General features: G+C 39.2%; 6 protein-coding genes across 6 annotated transcripts; 3 read left to right on the top strand and 3 right to left on the bottom strand.

The window, feature by feature from the left end:
* Window positions 1–275: 275 nt before the first annotated feature.
* LOC122030370 (pentatricopeptide repeat-containing protein At1g63150-like) lies at window positions 276–584 on the bottom strand. Its single transcript, XM_042589580.1, has one exon. The coding sequence runs from the start codon at window positions 582–584 to the stop codon at window positions 276–278; it is 309 nt and encodes a 102-aa protein (XP_042445514.1).
* Window positions 585–997: 413 nt separating this feature from the next.
* On the bottom strand, window positions 998–4,271 carry LOC122030369. The gene is made up of 4 exons (XM_042589579.1): window positions 4,127–4,271; window positions 3,651–4,038; window positions 1,412–1,450; window positions 998–1,345 (listed from the first exon to the last, which is right to left on the bottom strand). Exons 2-4 carry the CDS (start codon window positions 3,798–3,800, stop codon window positions 998–1,000), a joined length of 537 nt encoding a protein of 178 aa, XP_042445513.1. The 5' UTR covers window positions 3,801–4,038; window positions 4,127–4,271.
* A 245-nt stretch (window positions 4,272–4,516) lies between these two features.
* Window positions 4,517–5,625, top strand: LOC122030368 (cyclin-D6-1-like). Its single transcript, XM_042589578.1, has 5 exons — window positions 4,517–4,678; window positions 4,761–4,847; window positions 4,938–5,033; window positions 5,137–5,338; window positions 5,435–5,625. Exons 1-5 carry the CDS (start codon window positions 4,517–4,519, stop codon window positions 5,623–5,625), a joined length of 738 nt encoding a protein of 245 aa, XP_042445512.1.
* A 4,904-nt stretch (window positions 5,626–10,529) lies between these two features.
* LOC122030040 lies at window positions 10,530–11,861 on the top strand. The gene is made up of 3 exons (XM_042589188.1): window positions 10,530–11,245; window positions 11,330–11,428; window positions 11,533–11,861. Exons 1-3 carry the CDS (start codon window positions 10,700–10,702, stop codon window positions 11,749–11,751), a joined length of 864 nt encoding a protein of 287 aa, XP_042445122.1. The 5' UTR covers window positions 10,530–10,699; the 3' UTR covers window positions 11,752–11,861.
* A 1,586-nt stretch (window positions 11,862–13,447) lies between these two features.
* LOC122029486 (universal stress protein PHOS34-like) lies at window positions 13,448–16,105 on the top strand. Its single transcript, XM_042588486.1, has 2 exons — window positions 13,448–14,388; window positions 15,939–16,105. Exon 1 carries the CDS (start codon window positions 13,653–13,655, stop codon window positions 14,379–14,381), a length of 729 nt encoding a protein of 242 aa, XP_042444420.1. The 5' UTR covers window positions 13,448–13,652; the 3' UTR covers window positions 14,382–14,388; window positions 15,939–16,105.
* Window positions 16,106–16,347: 242 nt separating this feature from the next.
* On the bottom strand, window positions 16,348–18,479 carry LOC122029485 (transcription factor bHLH112-like). The gene is made up of 7 exons (XM_042588485.1): window positions 18,134–18,479; window positions 17,733–18,042; window positions 17,563–17,649; window positions 17,391–17,456; window positions 17,231–17,296; window positions 17,110–17,160; window positions 16,348–17,023 (listed from the first exon to the last, which is right to left on the bottom strand). The coding sequence occupies exons 1-7, from the start codon at window positions 18,367–18,369 to the stop codon at window positions 16,826–16,828; spliced, it is 1,014 nt and encodes a 337-aa protein (XP_042444419.1). The 5' UTR covers window positions 18,370–18,479; the 3' UTR covers window positions 16,348–16,825.
* Between the last annotated feature and the right edge of the window lie 1,959 nt (window positions 18,480–20,438).

Raw genomic sequence — 20,438 nt, 5'->3', positions numbered from 1 at the left:
CACTTTCTGAGGAGTTATCTTTGGAAATCACTTAGAGATGGAGTGATAACGGAAAGTTCACTACCAAATCTGCCTATCTGCAGCCTCTTATTTTGGGGAGGTGGCCATAGAGAAGGGTGGATTCCAATCGCAACACCTACAGTGAAAATTTTGGCTTTGGTTAATCTTTTGGGGGCGAGCAAATCTGCACCAGAAGGAAGTCCAAATTCTGGACTTCAACTGCGACTCATGTGACGACCAGGTAGTGGAAGATGTCATTTGTTGCACAAATAGTCTCAGTCAGTCTCGCTGATAGCAGTTAACCATCCTGTAAGAACATCCATTGTCACATTTTGGTTTGCATCCCTGTGAACTCGTCTCTTCCATAAGCTCGAAAGCTTTATCAGACATGTTATGATCCTCAAGACCTTGAAAATGGAGGTGTAGATAGTGGCGTTGGGCAATATATATTGTTTTTGGATCACGTTGAAGAGGTCTATTGAGGCATAAACTTTTTGATTCTTACAATAAGAATCAACGAGGATGTGATAAATAACAGTGTTGGCTGGCACCACTGACACATCCATGCTCCTGAAGAACTTCATGGCCTGGTCAAGATCACCAGATTTGCAGCTTCATCTTCCAATCCACCTGGCCTTTTTGCTATGCCATTATTTTCTTCAATTGATGGATTTCTCATATGTTGCAATGCTATTACATCATCTTCTCATAATGATGAATAGAGAACCATTTCAAATACATGTCTATTCAATATACAATTTTCTTATAATATCAGTTCATGATTATAACCATCAAGCAAACATATAGATTGTTCTTGCAAAAACTATTAGCATTAACAATATTTTGATGCAAATCATTAATTCTCAAGGTGCATAGCAACTCTACCATAGCAACAAATCACATCATGATCATTTTAATTTTGATATAACACTTGCAACTACTCAAAATAAAATTAGTATTTGAAATTCAAATCATATAACAACTTGAAACAACATGCCTAATCATCATCATTATCATCACTAATCATAAGAGAATCCAATTGACGTTCTAACTCTTTCAATGCATCTTTCAACTTAATAATTTTTTCAGCTTTTGAAAGTTTTCTCTCTAAATTTGAACTTGACCTTGAACTTGAAGTTGCACATGATATTTCATTTCGACTTGGTGCAAAGGAAGTTGGTGCAGATTTTTTATCTAAGTATGCCTCAAAAGCTTTTTCTGCCTCCTCTCTACTTTTGAAAGATTTGTATATAGCGCCCTTAAAGCGAATAACATGATCAGAAGCTTCTACCCATGTTTCATAAATTCCCGGTTCGCGTCCAACAAATACAACATATGTTTTTCCCTACATTTAAAACAACATTTAGAATCTTATAAAGACAATATATTAGAACTTAAATGAAATGATTACCATGGATTGGATATAAAGAGTCAAAGTTTTGCAAGTTTCCTGTAAAATGTAGAACCAAAAGAATATAAGTTATCAAAGAAAAAATGATGAAATCCAAATGAAACATGTCAACTTTAGAGGAATTTCATAAATAATCGATAGGTATAATATTGATACAACTGATAGACAAAACATAACCTTTTCCACCTTATACAATTGAATTTCCAACATCTCAAATCCAAATAAAGTTGCATGATATTAGTTTCAATTTAACATTTCTCTATTATTAACTCAAATTAAAGCAGTAAGCGTATATTGTGACCAACCTATTAATGGTTAAATTATAGATAGACTAGTGCCATTAGAAAAATGTAATTATATACAACGATCCTTGTTGATTTGCTTGGAAACACTAGTGGTTATTATAGATGCAACAAATAGAAGACAAGATCTGGATCCTACTCTTATAAGGTGCAAGGATTTGCAATATGGCTATCACTCATATTTTTATAAATCTCTAAACATGCTATTTAGATAGTTATAAACTGCTGGGTCTCTAAACATGCTATTCACGCATGCAACTAGGACACAAACACACAGATATAACTTATGAAATCCATAAAAACAGAACATTCTGATGTGCATATTTTTTTGACTGTCAAGTTGCTAAACATAGTTGTTAATATTAAGCTTTGTAACATTTTTAGCCAATGGGTAAGAAGAATGGACATTTGGAAAATATTTACAGAAGGGCATTGTAGTCAAGGGGAAAATCATGAATTGGAACAGGTCCTTGTTTCTTCAAAAACAGAGATGAAAAAAATCAAGCATTCGGGATCACAGAGATGAACAAAGCTCATTTCGGCTTACAGAGAGGGGTTGGCACACAGACGCGAGGCGGTGAGGGGCACGAGATGGAAGCTGAGTGGTTTGCCGAGAGAGATCGCGCGAGGCGGGGTGGGGCACGCTCTGGAAGCTTCGTGCCCTAGCTTCGCTTCGGAGGGTTGCCGAGAGAGATCGCGCGAGGAGGCGAGGGGCACGATCTGGAAGCTTCGTGCCCTAGCAGAAGCTTCGACGGGTTGCCGAGACGGACCGAGGGCCACGATCTTGAAGCTTCGTGCCCTAGCAGAAGCTTCGACGGGTTGCCGAGACGGACCGAGGGGCACGATCTAGAAGCTTCGTGCCCTAGCAGAAGCTTCGACGGAGTTGCGACCGAGGGGAGGTGAGCGGCGCGAGGAGGAGGAAGGAGCCCTAGCTTTGTCTATTCTGTTTGTGTGGAGAGAGCTTAACGTGGAGATGAGCTGAGCTTTTGTTAAAAGGCAAACCATATTAAAGAATTTATTTTTTGCCACGTATGCAATGCCAGCAAACAAATCGCGCACAAGCGCGTTTGTTAAGTCCCGCAGGCTAACAGCATTGTATATATATATATATATATATGTGTATATGTCTGTGTGCGTATACCTTGGCCCACATATATGAGCTCTTTTTATAATGTTGAAATAGTATTCTCTCATTGTTAATTGGACGTCGTGTCATAGTAAGAAAAATATCACATCATCGTATTTTTATGTATTGTAGTGTCGCATCGCTCACATTTTATATCTGTATAATCATACTATCACACGTGTCCTGACACCCCACGTGTCATCTCATGTGTTGTGTTAATCTTGATGTTGGCCAAGCACCTAAAATATAAAACTAATTCGGCCAAAGAGGCTAGCTTGCTAAGTGAAGAAGAACTGAGTTGAGTCGGTAGAAATGAGTCGAATGGTGTGGGCGTTGAATCGGCGGGGCCTAATGGAGCTGAGTAGGGCACTGGGTTTATTGTTTTGGGAGCTGAGTCATTAGAGTCAAATGGAACGATTTAAGAAATCAGGGAGTTGAGCTAACTGAATGGAGCTGGTTGTCGAAAGAACTGAGCCCCTAGAGTCGGCTAGACTGATTGAAAAAAATCAAAGATCTGATCCCCTAGAGTTGGGCGGATCGATTGACTGGGACGATTGGACTAACCCATCCGTATTTGACCTTCTCAGTACACGTAAAACCTCCTGATTTACTCCCCATATCAATCCCTATATTATCGATCTTTTTTTATCTCCTCTGTCAAGTAATAGTTTCTCATTATGATATCATATTTCATCAACTTTCATTAACAGCCTCCTCATAACAACTCTAACCTTCATCTTTTACCCTTCGGGGCATGACACAATGATAAAACAACAGGACGAGCTCCAAGTAATGAGAGTTTGAAACTCACCATGGGATATCTTATACGCAGCTTTTTCTCCTGCACTGGCTCGAAAGGACATTGCAGGATAGCTGTCAAGAGCTGCTTGTGGCAGGATAAAAATTGAAGAAATTTCCTTTTGCATTCATGAGCCACACTCAAAAGCGGGACGAGGAGCATGGACACTACAGTCTAATAAGCGAAACAGAAGCCATAGGCTTGCTTCAATCAGGAAACAAGGCAAAGAGGTCCCTGACCTTGTTTCTATGCGAACTTTTGTCAATGGCTGAAGAGCTGGACTTGACCATTCGCAGTTAAAAATCAAAACTTCCACCACCATGGAAACCGAGCATTGCAGCCACATTACGAATCCTGCTAAAGAATCTGTGATCCCTAAAGTCAAGTCCTCATCAAGAACCTGAGATGATTAATATCAGCAGCCGTCCAAATCTAAACATTGTAATAATCCAGGTAAGAAGATAATGGAAAACATAATCGCTTGTTACCAGTAATATTTTCTTCGACTCCTACCTCTGCACCGGTGGGCACCACCAAGCATACGACGTTGCCATTAGGACAGTGACACCTGTACTCTTCTCCGACAAACATCAATAGTCTCCCCTGCCATTTCTTCTCTCTGCGCCTTTATTTTTCCTGAAACCTTTTAGGAAAAGCTATCGGTCGCCATTACATTCCCATCACCACCGAGCAGAAGAGAAGGAATTATTCAGAAAGCTCGAGATTGATGAAGGAACTCAGCAACAGTTTATAGCATATTTGTGATTTGTATTAGAAGAGTTTGGCCTATAAAGCTCTCCCCTTGATCCTACTTCCCTTGTGTTCTCAGCCAAAGAAACATCCAACTTTTACCTTCAATTGCTACCTTTCGAGAAATAATGGATTCTGATCTTGGTAACCAGCTCACGAGCTCCTACGACGATCTGCAGTGCTCATTCTCTATATCCAACCTCTTCGTTGCTGAGGCCGATCAAATAACATCTGCCGTCGGAGCTATTGACCTTCGCGCTAGGCGAGAGGCCGTCGCTCTAGTTCTTAAGGTAACGGTAGACAAGCTATTGTAAATAGAAATGCAAATAAAGGAAGCAGCTTTCTTCATCATCTTGATGTCTCCTTGAGCAGGCGCAGTCCGATTGCAATTTGAAACCCTCCATCGCTTACCTTGCAGTAAACTACATTGATCGTTACCTCTCCAAACGCGAAATCCCGGTACATGTGTTGCTAAAAGAGATGAATCTGAATGGATCATTTCATACCATACCATTTTATACTCAGTGATGGATCGATCTATGGTTGCAGAGCGACAAGCCGTGGATTGTTCGTCTCCTCACTGTCTCCTGCCTCTCCCTGGCGTCGAAGATGCAGATGACTGTCATGACACTTGAAGATATTCAGGTAATGCTCCAAAAAACAGGAGGAGAAATCCTTCTTTGGTGGATTTATGAATGACTTCAAAACTAATCGATTTCACTGCTTCGCCCAACTCATCCTTCGGTAGAGAAATGAAGGATTTGTATTCAATTTGCACACGATCCAAAGAATGGAGCTTCTGGTGCTCGGGGCGCTAGACTGGAGGATGCGATCGATCACCCCATTCTCCTTCCTTCCGTTCTTCCTCTCATTCTTCTCGGAGGTCCAGGCTTCTTTCCTCCAAGCTCTTCAAGCCCATGCCGCTGACATCCTCCTTAAAGCACTAAATGGTATGATTATTTGAAGATATAAAAAAAATCTAATCTTTATCAGTGATTCTCCATCTAATTTACCATTGATTGACGATTTCATAAGGAAAAATGCAGATGTTAAAATGCTGGAGTTCAAACCATCGGTGATGGCCGCGTCTGCGCTGGTCTCTGCTACGTACGAGTTCTTACCTGTTCAATCTTCGTCCTTCCGCGTAGCTCTCGCCTCCAGCAAATGCGTGGATAAAGTAATTCGGTCACCATTTAGCTCCAATTTTTCATCATTTATAGATAAAGAAAGAGCTTAATTTTTGCTCCATTCCTCTTCATTCTGGTTCTAACATAATGGGTAAAAAAGGAGAAGCTATGGAAATGCAGCAACGCCATGGCAGTTGCCGCCGCGACTTTGACAGCGTCAAGCCCGGAGACGTCCATGACAGTGTTCAGCCACCTCGGCTCGAGCAGTGAGAGCCAGCCCGCCGCCGGCTGCCATCTCAAGATACCAGTCCGAGATGAAAACGATCGACAATAATGTTCAGAGCAAGCCAATGAAAAAAAAAGGAATCCTTTTTAAAATTTAAAAGCATTGTGGTTTGTCAGATAATCGAGGCAGCAGTATGACCGTAGCATTGCATGCCTCATGCACGTATGACCGGTCATACCTTGTGGTGTAATGATAACTGTATTTTGATGGCTGGAGTACTGCTGAATGTACACTTCGCCGGAGAAATCGTCGCCTGTCAAATCTGAATGGATGCAATCATATGTTAGAAAGATAATACAACAAATCTTCATGACATGTTTTAAAAAATAAATTTGGGAAGAAGTTAAACCATGATAATTTCCTATATATTTACTCAAAAGATTCAATAATTACGCACCCTCCCCCATCATTTGTAACAACTAGTGTTGTCCCATCAAATATTCAGTTGGTCAGAACATAACAGATTTATTATAATGGAACATGGATAAATTCCTTAGACATTCGGCGGTCAACTATAAATTGACTTCGTAATTTAGCTCTCTTTGAGATGGACTGCAAGAGATAATTAATAAGACCCAAAATGCACATCGAATCTTTAGCCCAGCAGATAAGGGAAACCATAAACTGACTCTTGGTATAGCAACAAGCAATGAAACGCCTTTACAACCTCTAACTTTAAGAATATAAATTGTACTTTCAATTTATCCAATAGACAAACTAAAACAAATATCTAAATATCAGGAATATTTAATGGGAAGATCTCATGAAGATTAAGGTCATCTTTAAATTGTGTATACTAATGCTAAAGGTGCAGGTTCTTGGAATTGAGGTCTTGCCTCCTCTTAAAAAATAATTTAATTTCTTAGTAGAATAAAAACTGATGATTAAATTATAACATGCTCTAAAAAAATTGGATGAAGTTCCCCTATGATATCAAGCTTTTATACACAACTTCTACTCAAAGAAAAAAAAATGCATACTAACAAAAATGTTGTACAATATTTCATCAACTAATGATTAGCTAGCGGATTCACTGACAAAATGTCATAACTGGTTTAAAGGAACTCATCATCTCAAGCTAAATCTAAATTAAAATGTTACTAAATCTATAAAATATTTTATGATTGTGTATCATATCTCTAACAATCTAAGTTCACCATATCTTTCAGCTAAATTTAATGAGTTAGAGGAGATAGAGAAAAAATTTCTAATTAATTTTTCCATCAAATTTGCCGCCGGTGTTTCAGAAACTAGACGGGGCGGCCTGATTGGATTTTGTTTCAGATTTATACTACCTTTCAATGCCATTGGGAGCAAACCATTACCGATCTTCTACTACCAACATGGAAATAAAGGCATTATCCTTTTCCATGGCATTACCACCATCTTCTTGTGGGTTGTGACCCTAATGCCCTTACTCCTCATTTGACCAACAATATTTGATACTTTCCATGCCTTGATGCCAATTAGTACCATACTAGTATAACACTGCTCGCTAGGCCAGTTAGAGTGCAGGATAAGATCAAGCCAGTAGGCATATTAATCTGATAAGATCAAGACATGAACCTTATTAACTGCTTGTACAAACGCATGATGTGCTTCTTGCTAAACAAATTACTTCTTTTCTAGTTGTCCTTTACAATTTTTCACTGCCCAAGTCTAGCAGTGCTGCTACTATCAATTTATCAAATCTGATAATTAGAAATAAATTCTACAGAGATTTCCTACTAAACATTTAGTCTAATATCGAGTTTACATGAATTAATCTCCATACAGTGACATCATTTATAGGGTTAGTTGGTTATACAGAGATCTATCAAAATCCAGTGGACCTTTAACCTGCCTGCACATATAAGATTATGGATAATGATTACACGATTCACACAGCATACTAGCAAAGAAGAAAATCAATGTTCGCAGCTTCTTCCTTCCAAAGCCATTAAAAACATAAAAAAAATGGCGATATGTGAGTGAACTATCATTTAAAAATATGTGTTGTAAATTACATAATAGGAGATTTTAAAGGTTCATAAACATAGTAGTAAGACCATGCAAATGAACAGAGTTCAATCTGTCTGCTTTTATTTTGACATGGAAAATATGCATGCCACTCAGAAGAAATAAATGTTATAGTTATCCACTTAACTTATGTTTACTATGTCCTCTTTGGCTACTTGTCTTCAGAGAAGCATTGTCCTACTCATCAATAACCACAATTGGTGCATGTTAATGATCAGAAACGAAACCAATTTCAATGCATTTACTAAGTTTTGATGACCAAATTCCAAAAGATGATATTGGGTACCAACTTTTGATTTTTTTTTTAATTTAAAGAAAATATAGCCGCATCAGAACTCATGTAACAAGGACTCAACCAGGGAGCAAACTCTCAATCTATATTATCACATGCAAATGCACCAATCAAGATTCAATAATCCATCATTTATTACCGAGCAATGGATATTAAGGTATATTGATTTTACAAGGCCTAGGTCCAGTCCAGTATTATAAATTAGCTTTATGTCCTTGAAGAAAGCTGCAATCAGCTCATAAATACAAATATAATACAGTGATGAGAACAGTAAATGGCTGAGTTTATATACTAATAAATTTATTATCAAGATCCTTTTGGTGTCAGAAATGGCTTTGAATATCACCTAGTATGTAGTTGGATTTGATAGAGAATATAGCTCGCCAAAACATGATATTAATAATACAAATAATTTTCTATTGAATAATCTCTCAACTAAGTACTAAACCTCACAATCAAAATTTCTTAGGTTTAACTAATAATAACAACAGCAATAACAAAAAAAAGTTTTAAGACTTCAAACGTACTCACCTCTAGTCTTAACATTCCTCTCTCAATACATCACATCTTTCCAAGAACCAGAAAGATAAGCGTTTGCATACTATTATTGTTACTGCTACAGTGCTTCTGCAAACAGAAAGCATGTTAAGTATCAATTTGCGGCCAATGAGGCAAGTATAATAACTATTACATCTAGAAAGCATGACAAATAGAAACCTAAACATCTAAGTATATAATTGTGAGGCTTGTAAAAAACATTCCTGCATTACAGGTTAATAAGGGCCTAAGAATATTTGGAGTTTCCAAAACTGTGCTTTATAAGAAGAACAATAAACATTCATAGACTCTACTGATGAATATTAACTCTCAGTCGGTCAAATACAACCTTTTAGTTCAATAATAAATGATCGATGCACATACTTGAGCAGGAGAGCTTCATGCAATGTGAACCCTGCAGTTCCACAGCTAAGAGAATTGAACTGCTACAGCTGCATTATAGGAGGAGTAGGTGAGAAAAACTGATGCCCTTGTTTGGTTGCCCCGTTAAATTCGTCAAATAATACCACAATATCTGGTACCGGATCTCAGTTCAGATACAGTCAATCTTCTGTTTCTCTTTCCCTGTCCGCGTAGCTGTTTTTGCTGGGCTCTCAAAAGCCTACCGTCCCCGCGACCTTTTTGAGCATGACTATACTATCGCGGGCTACATCTCTTCCTTTATTACATTGCCCTCCATATCCTTTCTCCTTGTATCTATCAGCCAGTCGAAGGCCGCGGAGATGGTCCCCTTCTTTTTTATCATAGGGGACTTTTATCGAACAGTTGGGAGATATCAAATAATAACTCAGTTCACAACCTACCATCAACTTGGATTCCGCATTCCATTCCCAAATCTTATGCTTTCCCTGAGATGGATTTCTGCAATGGAAGGTAGGGGCTTGGATTTTGGGTGCGCAAAAAGAAGTAGTTGTAAATTAATCAAGTTAGAAGTAGGCGACAAGCTAATAGGAAGAGCAATATCGACACCTGCCTAAGCTCACAGAGCTTCGCCTTCTCTGGCAATGGCGAAGGGAAAGGCTGCCCGGACTGGTGCCTGAGCCACTAAACTGCATCGCTGCTGTCTCTGGCTCGTCTGCATCCTCACACACTCTCTACTCTCTCTCTCTGTCTGTCTCTCTGTGGGTCTGATCTGAGACGCCAGTCTCGTCAGTATCCAACTGGTCTGTCCCTTTGCGGCAAACGCAGAATAGACAACAACACTCTTCCATCCAGGTGCTCGTCCTTGTTCTTAATCACTAAGCTTCCACCAGACAGTTCGTCCTCTGCCCTCTTCCCCCACCCTGCCCGCCTCCGTCCGCTCCGCTCCTCACTGAGTCGGAGATGCCTAGATCGGGACCACTAGACTAGACTTAGATTCAATCTCGACCCAACACAGCCCATCATCACGTTCCTCACCGAAGAACCAATCTTCCTGATTAGGAAAATACCATCATCAAGTCCACCACGGCCCCTCCTAATCCGTGACCCTACTTCCGCACTTAACGCTGCTGCTGTTGACGCCTACATCTTCAATGTTAGGGTTTTAAATTAGTTTTTTTTTTAATGATACAATAGATTTGAGTTTTCAGTGTTATTTTAAAATTACAAACCTCGAATCAAAGATCTACCATGACTCCAGACGTTTTATTAATTTTTAAATTTTACAAACCTCTAGTAGAGAAAGCGAAAGGCCGAAGTTTCTGATGATCTTCATCGGATGACTCCAATTAACCCAAGTACATACACGACATGGAAATTTCGAAGAAAAGACAAGAAAAGCACTGCAGAGGAAGAGTGTGGAACCCGCTGCAGCGCTGGAGCACGACTAGACGTCTAGACCATACTCGTATTAGCCACAGGGATTACGACACGTGTCCGTTCGTTTTGCTGAGAGAATGGGACCACGGCCCCTGGCTTCCCATTCCGTTACCATTTTGCACCGCCGGTGCGTGTAGTTTGATCGATGTGTTGTTGGCCTCGTCCCACAATATATACCTGACCGACTGGTAGCGCCTCCTTCAGTCGCAGCCAGTCGTTAGCTTCGACCATGGCGACGTCCTTCTTCCTGTGGCCCTCTTCGCAGAACAAGCCGGAAGAGGCCGGCGGAGGCGGCGCAGCTAGTGGTTACCCCGCTGGAGCTACGGTGGCGAAGGCAAAGATTCGGAAAGGAGGGGGAGGGGCTAAGACGGCCGGGCCAAAGCGCCCTCCGCAGCGCGGCCTTGGTGTCGCGCAGCTTGAGCAGATCCGCCTCCAGGAACTCGGCACTCCCCCCCACGATCTTCAGCCTTTCAGTTTCCAACAGCTCAGCCCCGTCGCTGCCGGCCCTTCGGCCATCTATGGCGCACCCGTCTCATACACCGTAGGCCTTCCAATGCAGGGGTACCTCCATCGACTCCGCCCGATGTCGGTGACCTCCTTCGGTGGAGCTTCTGCTGGCTCCGCCGCCCGACCTGTGCTCGCAGATCCGTTCGCGCTGGATGGCCACCGGAGGACTGCGGCGGAAGACAGATTCCGCGTCGGAGGTCCGTTCCCAGAGCCCCCTTCAAACCAAATTACCCAATGCCTCTCCGATCAGTGCGAGTTCTGTGCCAGAGTGAGTTACCCAACTCCATCTTTCTCTCTCCCCCTTCAAATAAACTTCTCCTCACACGCTTCTTTTTTATTAAACTTGCTTCAGAAGAAACGTCTCTTCGGCAATAACCAATCGCCCAATCTGTCCAACGGAGGCGCCGATTACTTCGAGATGAACCTCGCTGCTGCAATGTCTGTCAATCTGGTAATCAGCAGCCCCTCTTCGCCGCACCTTTAGCGTTCTTTTAATCTATTATGTTCCTTCTGCTATATCGTTCATTTATCGTCTTCTCCTTGGGCTGCATGTAGGAGTATGGCTGCCACCAGACAAAGCTGAAGCCATCAGAGAAGAAGGAGAGGGAAGCAATCAAGGAGTTCGATTTCTTCCCATCGTCGAGCAGCCTGAGCGCATCCATCGATGGCGCCTCATCTATGTTTGCTGATCGAACGGCGCCTGGTGATGCTTCCTCCTCTCTTTTCTTCGCCACTGCTACCCCTCTCGATCTCTCGCTTAAGCTATCATTGTAATTAATTATCCCCTCCATTACTAGTATATGTTGATCGGCGAGCTATGTTTTAATTGCGTATCTCTATCTACTTCTCTATGAGCTTAATCTTCTATCTCGAATTTTTATTTCGATCAGTTGTTTGCTCAATTTGCAATAATGATTAGGAATTGGACAAATATCCTACAGTGCTATTAAACTTTGAAAGAATTATTTAGTCTGATATTGTTGCTTAAGAATCAAAGAGGATCTTGGTTTTGAGTTGTTCTTGTTTGGTAAATAATTGGAGGTTTATGATCTTGGTTTCGGCGCCTGAAGCTCATAAAAGGGAAAGAAGTTGCGCAGAGCATACTATTTAGTACCCATCCTTCAATTGGTTCATTTTTGCAACGTATTTGGTAGTTGGAACTGGATTAGCATTCAATGCATGCTTCTTAAACCATTGATGTATATGTTTACAAATTTAAATTAATCTTTAATATGTCATTTATTTCTATGAGAAACAATATTAATGTTTTTTAAACATAACCCCAGACAATAAACCAAAAAAAAAAAATCAAGAAATATAGATGAAGTCAACCATTCGAAATTTCTTCATTTCTCTATTGGCTGAGAAATGATTTGCTTTTTTTAATCTCTTTGCACATTTTATGTGTTATTACGTAAGCCAGATTTGGTTCCTTTCATTAATCAATTCATTATTGAGTGTTGCTATTTTTAATGACTTGAGCTTTTGTAATAGATACTGAATAATGTATAGCTTTTAGTGTAAGCAATTTTTAGTTATAGCTTTTAGTTGAAGCAATTTTTAGTTGGTCCGCACTCTTTACTCAACAATTAATGCTAGCCAATAGTGAATGAAGAGTGTTCGAGAGTTGTCTATCTAAGTTAGATATCATTGTTGCCTTGCTTTTTTATCTTTTTTTTTTAAGGAGTCTTGGCTAGATAAATGTTTCAGTACAATTGAAAATGAGAGTTTTTTTTTAAAAAAAACATAGTATTTCTATTTAAGTTATAATAGATTATTTTTGACTAAAAAAGTTATTTATATTGAGATTCATTATTTATTTTAATCAAAATGAGTTAGACAGTTTTAGTTATTGATATGATGATATCTAAAATCATAGTTTTTTTTAAATCAAAGCAATACACTAGGATAATAAAGGTGTGGGGATCAAGTGTGTTATAATTTTTTTTTTACAATACTATCTTTTGTCCTTCAAAGACTCATTTTACTCTTTAAAATGTTTAAATCCACCTTAATTTTAAATAGGACAATACTAAATGACTAGAATAAGTTAACATATTTTTCTTAAAAGAATTTAGGATCATTATTAAAGGTGTTAGTATTACCATATTATATGAGTCAATTATATTCTTTCTTATCCATTTCCATATTTAATTTTAAAAGTAATACATAATTAATTTTTATTAATAATATTTATTTATTTTTTTTAACTAACTTAATTAAAATTTTAACTAATTAAATTCAGATTTTGGCCCGTTAGACTTATAGTTTCAAATATTCTATTATTTTTAATGCCATAATATTAAACACCCACGTCCTTATAAGGAAAACATTAATGAGGAATTGATAAGAGATAAAAAAAAAGGCGGTGATGGGAAAAAAAATTGAACTATTTTTTAAATCAAAAGTATTTTAATAATAATAATATAATTGTAAAGGGAATTTTTGCAAACTGTTTTGTTTTACTTTTTGTATTTCTTTCTTGTTCTCCACGTCGGCAGGCAAAGAGTCGGAGTCTGCGTGTAGTCGTCGTCTTCCTTCTCTCCTTCCCCAAAAGACACCGGAACCGAATCGATTCCATCGCCTTTTATTCCAGATCTCTCTCCCCAAGTCTCCAACCTTTTTGCAACGACAAAGAAGCCGTAACTCCCACAAAACCCCTAGTTTTCGCCGGAATGAACCCCCAGCAGACTCCGCCCCACTACGATCCGCAGGAGGCGGCGGCTGCGGCCGCGCAGGAGGCGACCCACCCATCCTCTCCCAGATTCTTCCTCTCTTCCGATGCGTCATCGAATCCCTCCGCTGGCTCCCACCGCCGGATAGCAATCGCTGTAGACCTCAGCGACGAGAGCGCCTACGCCGTCAAGTGGGCCGTGCAGAACTACCTCCGCCCCGGCGACATCGTCATCCTCCTCCACGTACGGTCTACTTCTGTCCTCTACGGTGCTGATTGGGGCGCCGTCGACCTCTCTGTTCCGGAAGAGACTGGCTCTGAGGAATCGCAGCGGAAGTTGGAGGACGACTTCGACGCCTTCACCACCACCAAGGCACAGGACCTCGCGCAGCCGCTCGTGGAGGCTCAGATTCCGTTCAAGATCCACATCGTGAAGGACCACGACATGAAGGAGCGTCTTTGCCTCGAGGTGGAGCGCCTCAACCTTAGCGCCGTGATCATGGGCAGCAGAGGCTTCGGGGCCTCGAGGAAGACCAGCAAGGGGAGGCTCGGTAGCGTCAGCGACTACTGCGTCCACCACTGCGTTTGCCCCGTTGTGGTGGTGCGCTATCCTGAAGAGGGGGGCGCAACCGACGGCGGCGGTCCGATAGCTCCAGGGGAGTCGACGGAGAAGGACGATGAGCTGCATCCTGTCCCAGAAGAAGATGAATACCATGATGCCACCGTTTAACTCAAAGGTCAATGTCTTGCCCTCGAAACTACAACTTACTTTTTACTTTCCTATCAATATGACCAACATTGTTTGTTACTAGAAGAAATGATGATGAAATTTGATGATTCGATCGATGATTTAGATGAACACGATTTTGATATTATGATCGGGAAATTAGACAAAACTATGCATGGTGTATGCTTATATGAATCCGATGCATGCGAGACAACTAGACGCGAGAAAAACATCGTAGACTTTCTATTTTTCAATGTGTGGTGCTTGGTAGTTGTTCCCTTTGCTTATTTACTGCTATATAAGCAACATATCACAGCTACATAACTATGACAGTCCTTTCAAGTGAAAGAGTGTATCTTTTACTTTACTGTGTCAGCTGAGTGAAGTTCATATTTTCTACTTAATGCTGGAAAATGAACTCAAAATACAGGGAGCGTTCTGCTCTTCTTATCAAATGCTGTACTGAATTGCCTCCTGACTAGGTTTTATGATCTTAGTAAGAGGTTTAGGTTAACTTGAATAACTCGAATGCCTTGAATTACTTGAGACTAGTTAGATTGTGGCATTCATTTGAAGTAAGAATTTCTTTTGTGGTTTCCCAAAGCTTAAATCCAATTATTCAGTTTACAGAAGGGGGGCTCCCTTTTCTCACTGTGTGTTTGCTTCTTTAGCGCTTAAATGGACATCAAAATCAAAATTGTTGTAGTAATTGAGCATGATTAGTATATTAACTCAACAAATGTCTAATGTTATCATAATAGTTGGACTACGTTATAACAAATATATTAACTGGAACAAATTATCTGATATATCAATATATTTCACATCCTTGGAAAATAAGAAATTTTGTTTTCCTATGATTGATTCTTATGACAATAATTGTTGGGAGCAGAACTGATACCTTACATAATAACCGTGTAAGGTCCACAAATTTGTATCTATCAACTGGATATTTGGGGGACTATCATAATTATTTTGACTTTTGAGCATTTGCATACATGTTATTGCTACTCTACAAACATGTTACACAACTATGTTTTTGTTCTGTTTTTTTTTTAAATATTTTTCTTAACTATTTTAACCATTTGTCATCAATAGAGTTAGAGCCTATGCACTAATAATTGGATTCTTTCTGCAATTAAAAATCTTGACAGCTTGCTTACTCTGTAACTGACCTCATCTCACCAACCATCATAACTAAGTCAAAGAATTAATTGCAAGATCAACTTGCAGATACATAACAACTGACAAGTATTTTTTTTGTTTTGGTGCTCTTTAATCCTGGTTTACAATGTACCAAAATATTTCTGGAGTTGTGCAAGTTTTACGCCTATCTGTGTATCTGTGGCATCTGTTTTACAAGCACACTTCTCAAAAAGTGGCCATCATTTTTTAAGGGTTTCCTCTTTAACACTGAAATGGTTCATTTGTGATGTATTTGATCGTTGTGACTGACAATCCTGTATCAGGGTTTAATAATACGCAGTTTCTGTCACAATGAGCTTGTTATGCAAAAGTTTGTTTGCTTGCCCACCTCATTTAATATATCTCATTTTGTAGGCTCAGACGCCATCTTTTGGATTGAGGTGTGGAACTGATAATGGGAGCCTTCGATTGTGCTAGTGTTGTGTAATTTACTTTTCACTGCATTCTCGATTGTAACTTAAGTATCGTTGTGCTATGTTACGTTGGCTTTAATGGATTTTTAAACCCTGTTTAATTGCTTAGTTTGTTATTTGCAAGATATAGGAAGCTGGTACTGCACTTTCTCAAGACTCCAAACATAATATCTTCACAAGGAATGCCTGAATGAACTCGTCTCTTGCAACATGTGTCAACTACTTTAGTCAGCCAACAATTGTGTAATAACTCGCTAACTTAAACGCATTGCCCAGTTGCTTGTCCAAGTTTATAGCTAAAATACAATATCTACGCTGATTTATGATGGTAAGCAATTCGATCTTTGGTATAAGCGACAAGAGGAACAGAGTATTCATTTTAGACTTTTAGTACAGATAGCAATACTCTAAAACATGCAGTTTCTTTCTTTATGGATCAAACAACATTTCATTTAAATTGAATGTTTGATTCTTGTGCCCAAGGAATACAGATTATGGAAGGTAGATCCTTTGAGCTTCATGATGACTACGGACGTTAGTGTTATTCTAGCAAGAACATTAAAAGACCCGAGCCATCCACTCAGATTTCTGCCGGAAAATATACGAGAAGACAGATATGCCAATTACCAAGGTCCATCAAACCTTATAAACAAATCAAAATCTTCTCCCATTTATCTCAAGTACTCAAAATAAATGTTCCTCCAAATTCCTCCTGCCAAATTTAGCACTCCTCATTCAGCTGCCACTACAATTAATTGGTTCAGCTTTAGTCGTATCTTCATATCAATTCAACTTTTGCATGCTTAATTAGTTCTTTATCAGTTTCATCTACTCTTCAGCCAGCTTGCTCTTGCTACATCTGAAGCTTCCTCCAAATAGAACTGAACCAGGATGCCAGAAGTCAGCGGATGTATCACTTGCAGTCGCCGGATAGCTGCCGGTGATCGGAACCAGGCATAGTCCCCTGCTTCCCAGGTCCAATCGCTTCTCCTCATCAGTATACTTCTTCAGCTGCTCATACATCCTCTGCATTGTAATAGGAATCACTAAATATACACTGCATATTTATAATTAATATAGATGATTATTAATAAATTCAAAGAAAGGCAAACCTGTCTTTGTTTGAAGGAAAACCCATCCTTCAAGTAGGGACTGCTGAGAGCCTAAAGTTCAATCACACAGTCAATACAAAGTTATATGGATTCAGTGTGTTTTTGTTTAATTTGCACTTACACCAACTTGGTCATGAAGGCACTTGATGTAGTCAATGGCTTCTTGAAGAACTGATGCAGTATCGGTCTGTCATTAAGGTAATCAATGGCTCAATTACTTAACCACACACGATCGAAGAGAAGCCTAAGGAAACTCATTTATTAATGAGATTAATTATGACCTTTCCAAAAGGCGAAACTAGCTGCTGAAGAGCAGTGATTCTGTCCCCTAATTTCTCCTTCCTCACCTGCAAACCAAGTAAAAGGGAAAGCTAGTACAAAGGCCAAAGATCTTAAAGACGAATGATGGTTCATAATCTAAACAAATCTTATGATCGTTGTTCATCACCGTACCTTAAAGCTTGGCAATGGAGAAGCTCTTTCCATTAATCTTTGCCTTTTCTCGCCTCCAGTTTTGTTGGTCGATGAAGAACAACTCTTCTGCGTTACACATATGTCGCTAACAACATTATGTATGAAAAGCCTAACAATATATATCACAACTAATTAAATTAAATGTTTACCTTATTAACTGTTTTGATTGACTTGATATCGTTACTAGCGTTAAGATTCCACAGTGCAGTCGGAGTGGTGTTGCAGGTGAGATGCAACTGGTCATTGATGAGCTCTTGGTTTACCAGTGCGGGCGAAGGATCCTGCTGCTGCTCATTCCTCACTAGGCTTTGCATCATGGCTAGTGAGCTCGAGCAGGTTTCATCACCATGGCCAAAGTTATATTGCTCGAGCAAAAGATTACGGTTCGTGGCACCAACCATGGCAGGATCTTGATCCTGTAGCATGGCCATGAAATCCACAGGTTTTCCGGAACTAGTCCTACATGTTTCATAAATGAAATTACATGCATGATGCACTCGTGAAACGTATGATCGATCACAAACTACAAGTAAAGATGAAGATCACGCACAGTAAAGCTTGAGTCCAAGAGATGGAGGAAGAAGGAAGTTGGCTGATGAACCTAGTTGTCATGGTGGAATCCATGAAGGAATTAGGAGTGAATTCTTGAAAAGTGATTGAGCTGCCACAAGCCGACCCTGTGGACTCATGATCAAGGGGCTGATCATGATAAGGTTTAGCTTCGCCCAAATCGGTTGCGGTGCTCCACCAGCTTCCTCCTTGAATGCTTAAGAATTCTTCTGCCATCTCTCTATCTCTCGCCGCTCTAGAGGCGAAGATCACGACGATGGAAAGGATCAAATTGGAGGATGGATTGAGTTGCCTATATAGTGGATATATCAGCGGAAGGTGAAGTGATATATAGCAATAGATAAAGTTCTTCTCATGGATAATCTCAAGTCTTTTAGGAACTTTGAAATGCCTTTTTACATATTTAAAATTGTACAAATAGTGGCGTATTTATATTTTACTTGGGTGCAAAGGAATATGATGCAGTTTCTTTTACTTTAATCAATTCAAAGTAGACCACAGTACAGTCTCTCGCTAATCTTTCTTCTTCTTTTACTAAATTAAAAGAAAGTAGAAAGCAACAAAAAGAAAGAAAAGAGGAGGAAAAAGAAAGATGAACCACACGAGCTAGGCAGTGTTTTCATCCTCAACTTATTATTATTTACTTCAAGAACATTCATCATGTTCTTTTATCTCAGTGAAATTTCACCTGCAGAAATAAACGAGCTAGAGAAGGAACAATTCCATCTGTCTTTGTATTTCATGTTTTCACTTTGACTATAGAACGGAGAATTATCTAAAACAAACAAATAATGGTTGACTACATGCACGTACCTGATGAAGACGGGAGTCTCGACGAACAATGAGTTGACTTTTTTTGGAACATTGCGGCCGATCTTTCCCGGTCTTGTTGGGGCACTGAATCTTGCCGGATTTTGTCATACATTGCTGTACATTGTCCTCATGCGTTGGACGTCGGCAGATGCGTGATCAACAACTACTCTTCAGTTAAAATCTAGTCACCAACCACTTAAAATCTGTGGCATCTTAATAATCTCAGGAATTTCTTTTTGTTGTTTTATTTAATCAATGTTTCTGTTGTTGTCGTTGTTGTTTTTGTGGAGCCGCAAGTAATGGCAAACAAGTTGTTGACTACTTCTTCGACATGATCCCTTAATTTCTTCAATCTCTTCCTCCACTCATTCAGTGGATTATTTAAATTAAGGTTTGTTCCATTTGCTTTCAAAGCATCTTCGAATTGAAACATTATTCCCTTTTGTATACATCTAAAAGCAGCTTTAACTTGCTCGTACTGTACTAACCTTGTCAATGGTGTGATACCAAATTCCTTAATCATTAAGTTGAAATGCAAGTTGGCGTGGGGGGATATATGCACCCTTTATTGATCTTTTTCCTCTTTATTTTTTTTGAAGCATCTAATGCTCTTATAAACTCTCTCAAGGAAGCCAGTGCCACTAAAACTCCATTCCTCTTTTATAAGAATTTGTAGGGTTTCTTCAAATAATTCTCGTAGCTAAAAACATTCATTGATCAAACTTTTCCAAAGAGTCATAGCTTTTTTCTTGGGGAGAAATATAATAATTAATTTAATTTGTGATGAGCTCACGTACAGAGCTCTGGCTTATATTTCAATTGGAAACTAATGCAATGACGAAATTGCCATCACAAGCAAAATGGCACCCTCTAGAAGGATTGTGATACATCAAAAACAAAACGAAAGGAGGCATTTACAACCGAATTTAATTATCATCAATATTTAAAACAATACAAAATTGAAATTGATACCACGACAAATCAAATGCCTACCTAAATCCATAGCTAATGCCATTATATCTTTTATCACCGGAGATCTTGCAAGCACAGGAAAAATTTTCCACAGGATTGAGTCGATAAAGTTGAAAAATTTATCATTTTTTATATACCAGTTGATGTATCTGGAGCCTTAATTCTTCAGATGACTTTTCTTTTTATAAAAAAAAATAAATAAATTGGAATACTTTTGCACCTTGTGCCCTAAAGGCTATGTCATTGTAAGTTATTTAACCTTACTCTTACTTTTATCATTTCTTTTCTTCTTGTTCGAATATTTTTTTCTTGTTCGAATATTGAGATGAGGATGTAAAGTGAATACTGTGAGATGTGTCATGTCGTAATATCTCTTCTTCCTATACATATTGAGCTATGAGCTCATTTAGTGTTCACTTCTCATTCTGAGTATTGTAAATTATATTAAAGACAGTGAACTATGTAGGCATAGAGATTAGGATGAGGCTCACAATGATACT

This window comes from Zingiber officinale, chromosome 10B (assembly GCF_018446385.1).
Source record: "Zingiber officinale cultivar Zhangliang chromosome 10B, Zo_v1.1, whole genome shotgun sequence".
In the NCBI taxonomy this organism is placed as follows: domain Eukaryota; kingdom Viridiplantae; phylum Streptophyta; class Magnoliopsida; order Zingiberales; family Zingiberaceae; genus Zingiber; species Zingiber officinale.
The sequence above is the reverse complement of the archived record's forward strand: the minus strand, read 5'-3'. Positions and strand labels throughout refer to the sequence as shown.

What these genes read in the sequence shown, in the direction of transcription:
- LOC122030370 (XM_042589580.1), bottom strand. Translation starts at nt 584, where the DNA reads ATGAAGTTCTTCAGGAGCATGGATGTGTCAGTGGTGCCAGCCAACACT.
- LOC122030369 (XM_042589579.1), bottom strand. Translation starts at nt 3,800, where the DNA reads ATGCTCCTCGTCCCGCTTTTGAGTGTGGCTCATGAATGCAAAAGGAAA. An exon ending in TGCGTATAAGATATCCCATG is followed by an intron (nt 1,451 to 3,650) that starts GTGAGTTTCAAA and finishes TACATTTTACAG; the next exon opens with GAAACTTGCAAAACTTTGAC. An exon ending in CTCTTTATATCCAATCCATG is followed by an intron (nt 1,346 to 1,411) that starts GTAATCATTTCA and finishes TTTTAAATGTAG; the next exon opens with GGAAAAACATATGTTGTATT.
- LOC122030368 (XM_042589578.1), top strand. Translation starts at nt 4,517, where the DNA reads ATGGATTCTGATCTTGGTAACCAGCTCACGAGCTCCTACGACGATCTG. An exon ending in CCGTCGCTCTAGTTCTTAAG is followed by an intron (nt 4,679 to 4,760) that starts GTAACGGTAGAC and finishes CTCCTTGAGCAG; the next exon opens with GCGCAGTCCGATTGCAATTT. An exon ending in CCTCCTTAAAGCACTAAATG is followed by an intron (nt 5,339 to 5,434) that starts GTATGATTATTT and finishes GGAAAAATGCAG; the next exon opens with ATGTTAAAATGCTGGAGTTC.
- LOC122030040 (XM_042589188.1), top strand. Translation starts at nt 10,700, where the DNA reads ATGGCGACGTCCTTCTTCCTGTGGCCCTCTTCGCAGAACAAGCCGGAA. An exon ending in AGTGCGAGTTCTGTGCCAGA is followed by an intron (nt 11,246 to 11,329) that starts GTGAGTTACCCA and finishes AACTTGCTTCAG; the next exon opens with AAGAAACGTCTCTTCGGCAA. An exon ending in CTGCAATGTCTGTCAATCTG is followed by an intron (nt 11,429 to 11,532) that starts GTAATCAGCAGC and finishes GGCTGCATGTAG; the next exon opens with GAGTATGGCTGCCACCAGAC.
- LOC122029486 (XM_042588486.1), top strand. Translation starts at nt 13,653, where the DNA reads ATGAACCCCCAGCAGACTCCGCCCCACTACGATCCGCAGGAGGCGGCG.
- LOC122029485 (XM_042588485.1), bottom strand. Translation starts at nt 18,369, where the DNA reads ATGGCAGAAGAATTCTTAAGCATTCAAGGAGGAAGCTGGTGGAGCACC. An exon ending in TCTTGGACTCAAGCTTTACT is followed by an intron (nt 18,043 to 18,133) that starts GTGCGTGATCTT and finishes TGAAACATGTAG; the next exon opens with GACTAGTTCCGGAAAACCTG. An exon ending in GCCTTCATGACCAAGTTGGT is followed by an intron (nt 17,161 to 17,230) that starts GTAAGTGCAAAT and finishes ATTGAACTTTAG; the next exon opens with GCTCTCAGCAGTCCCTACTT.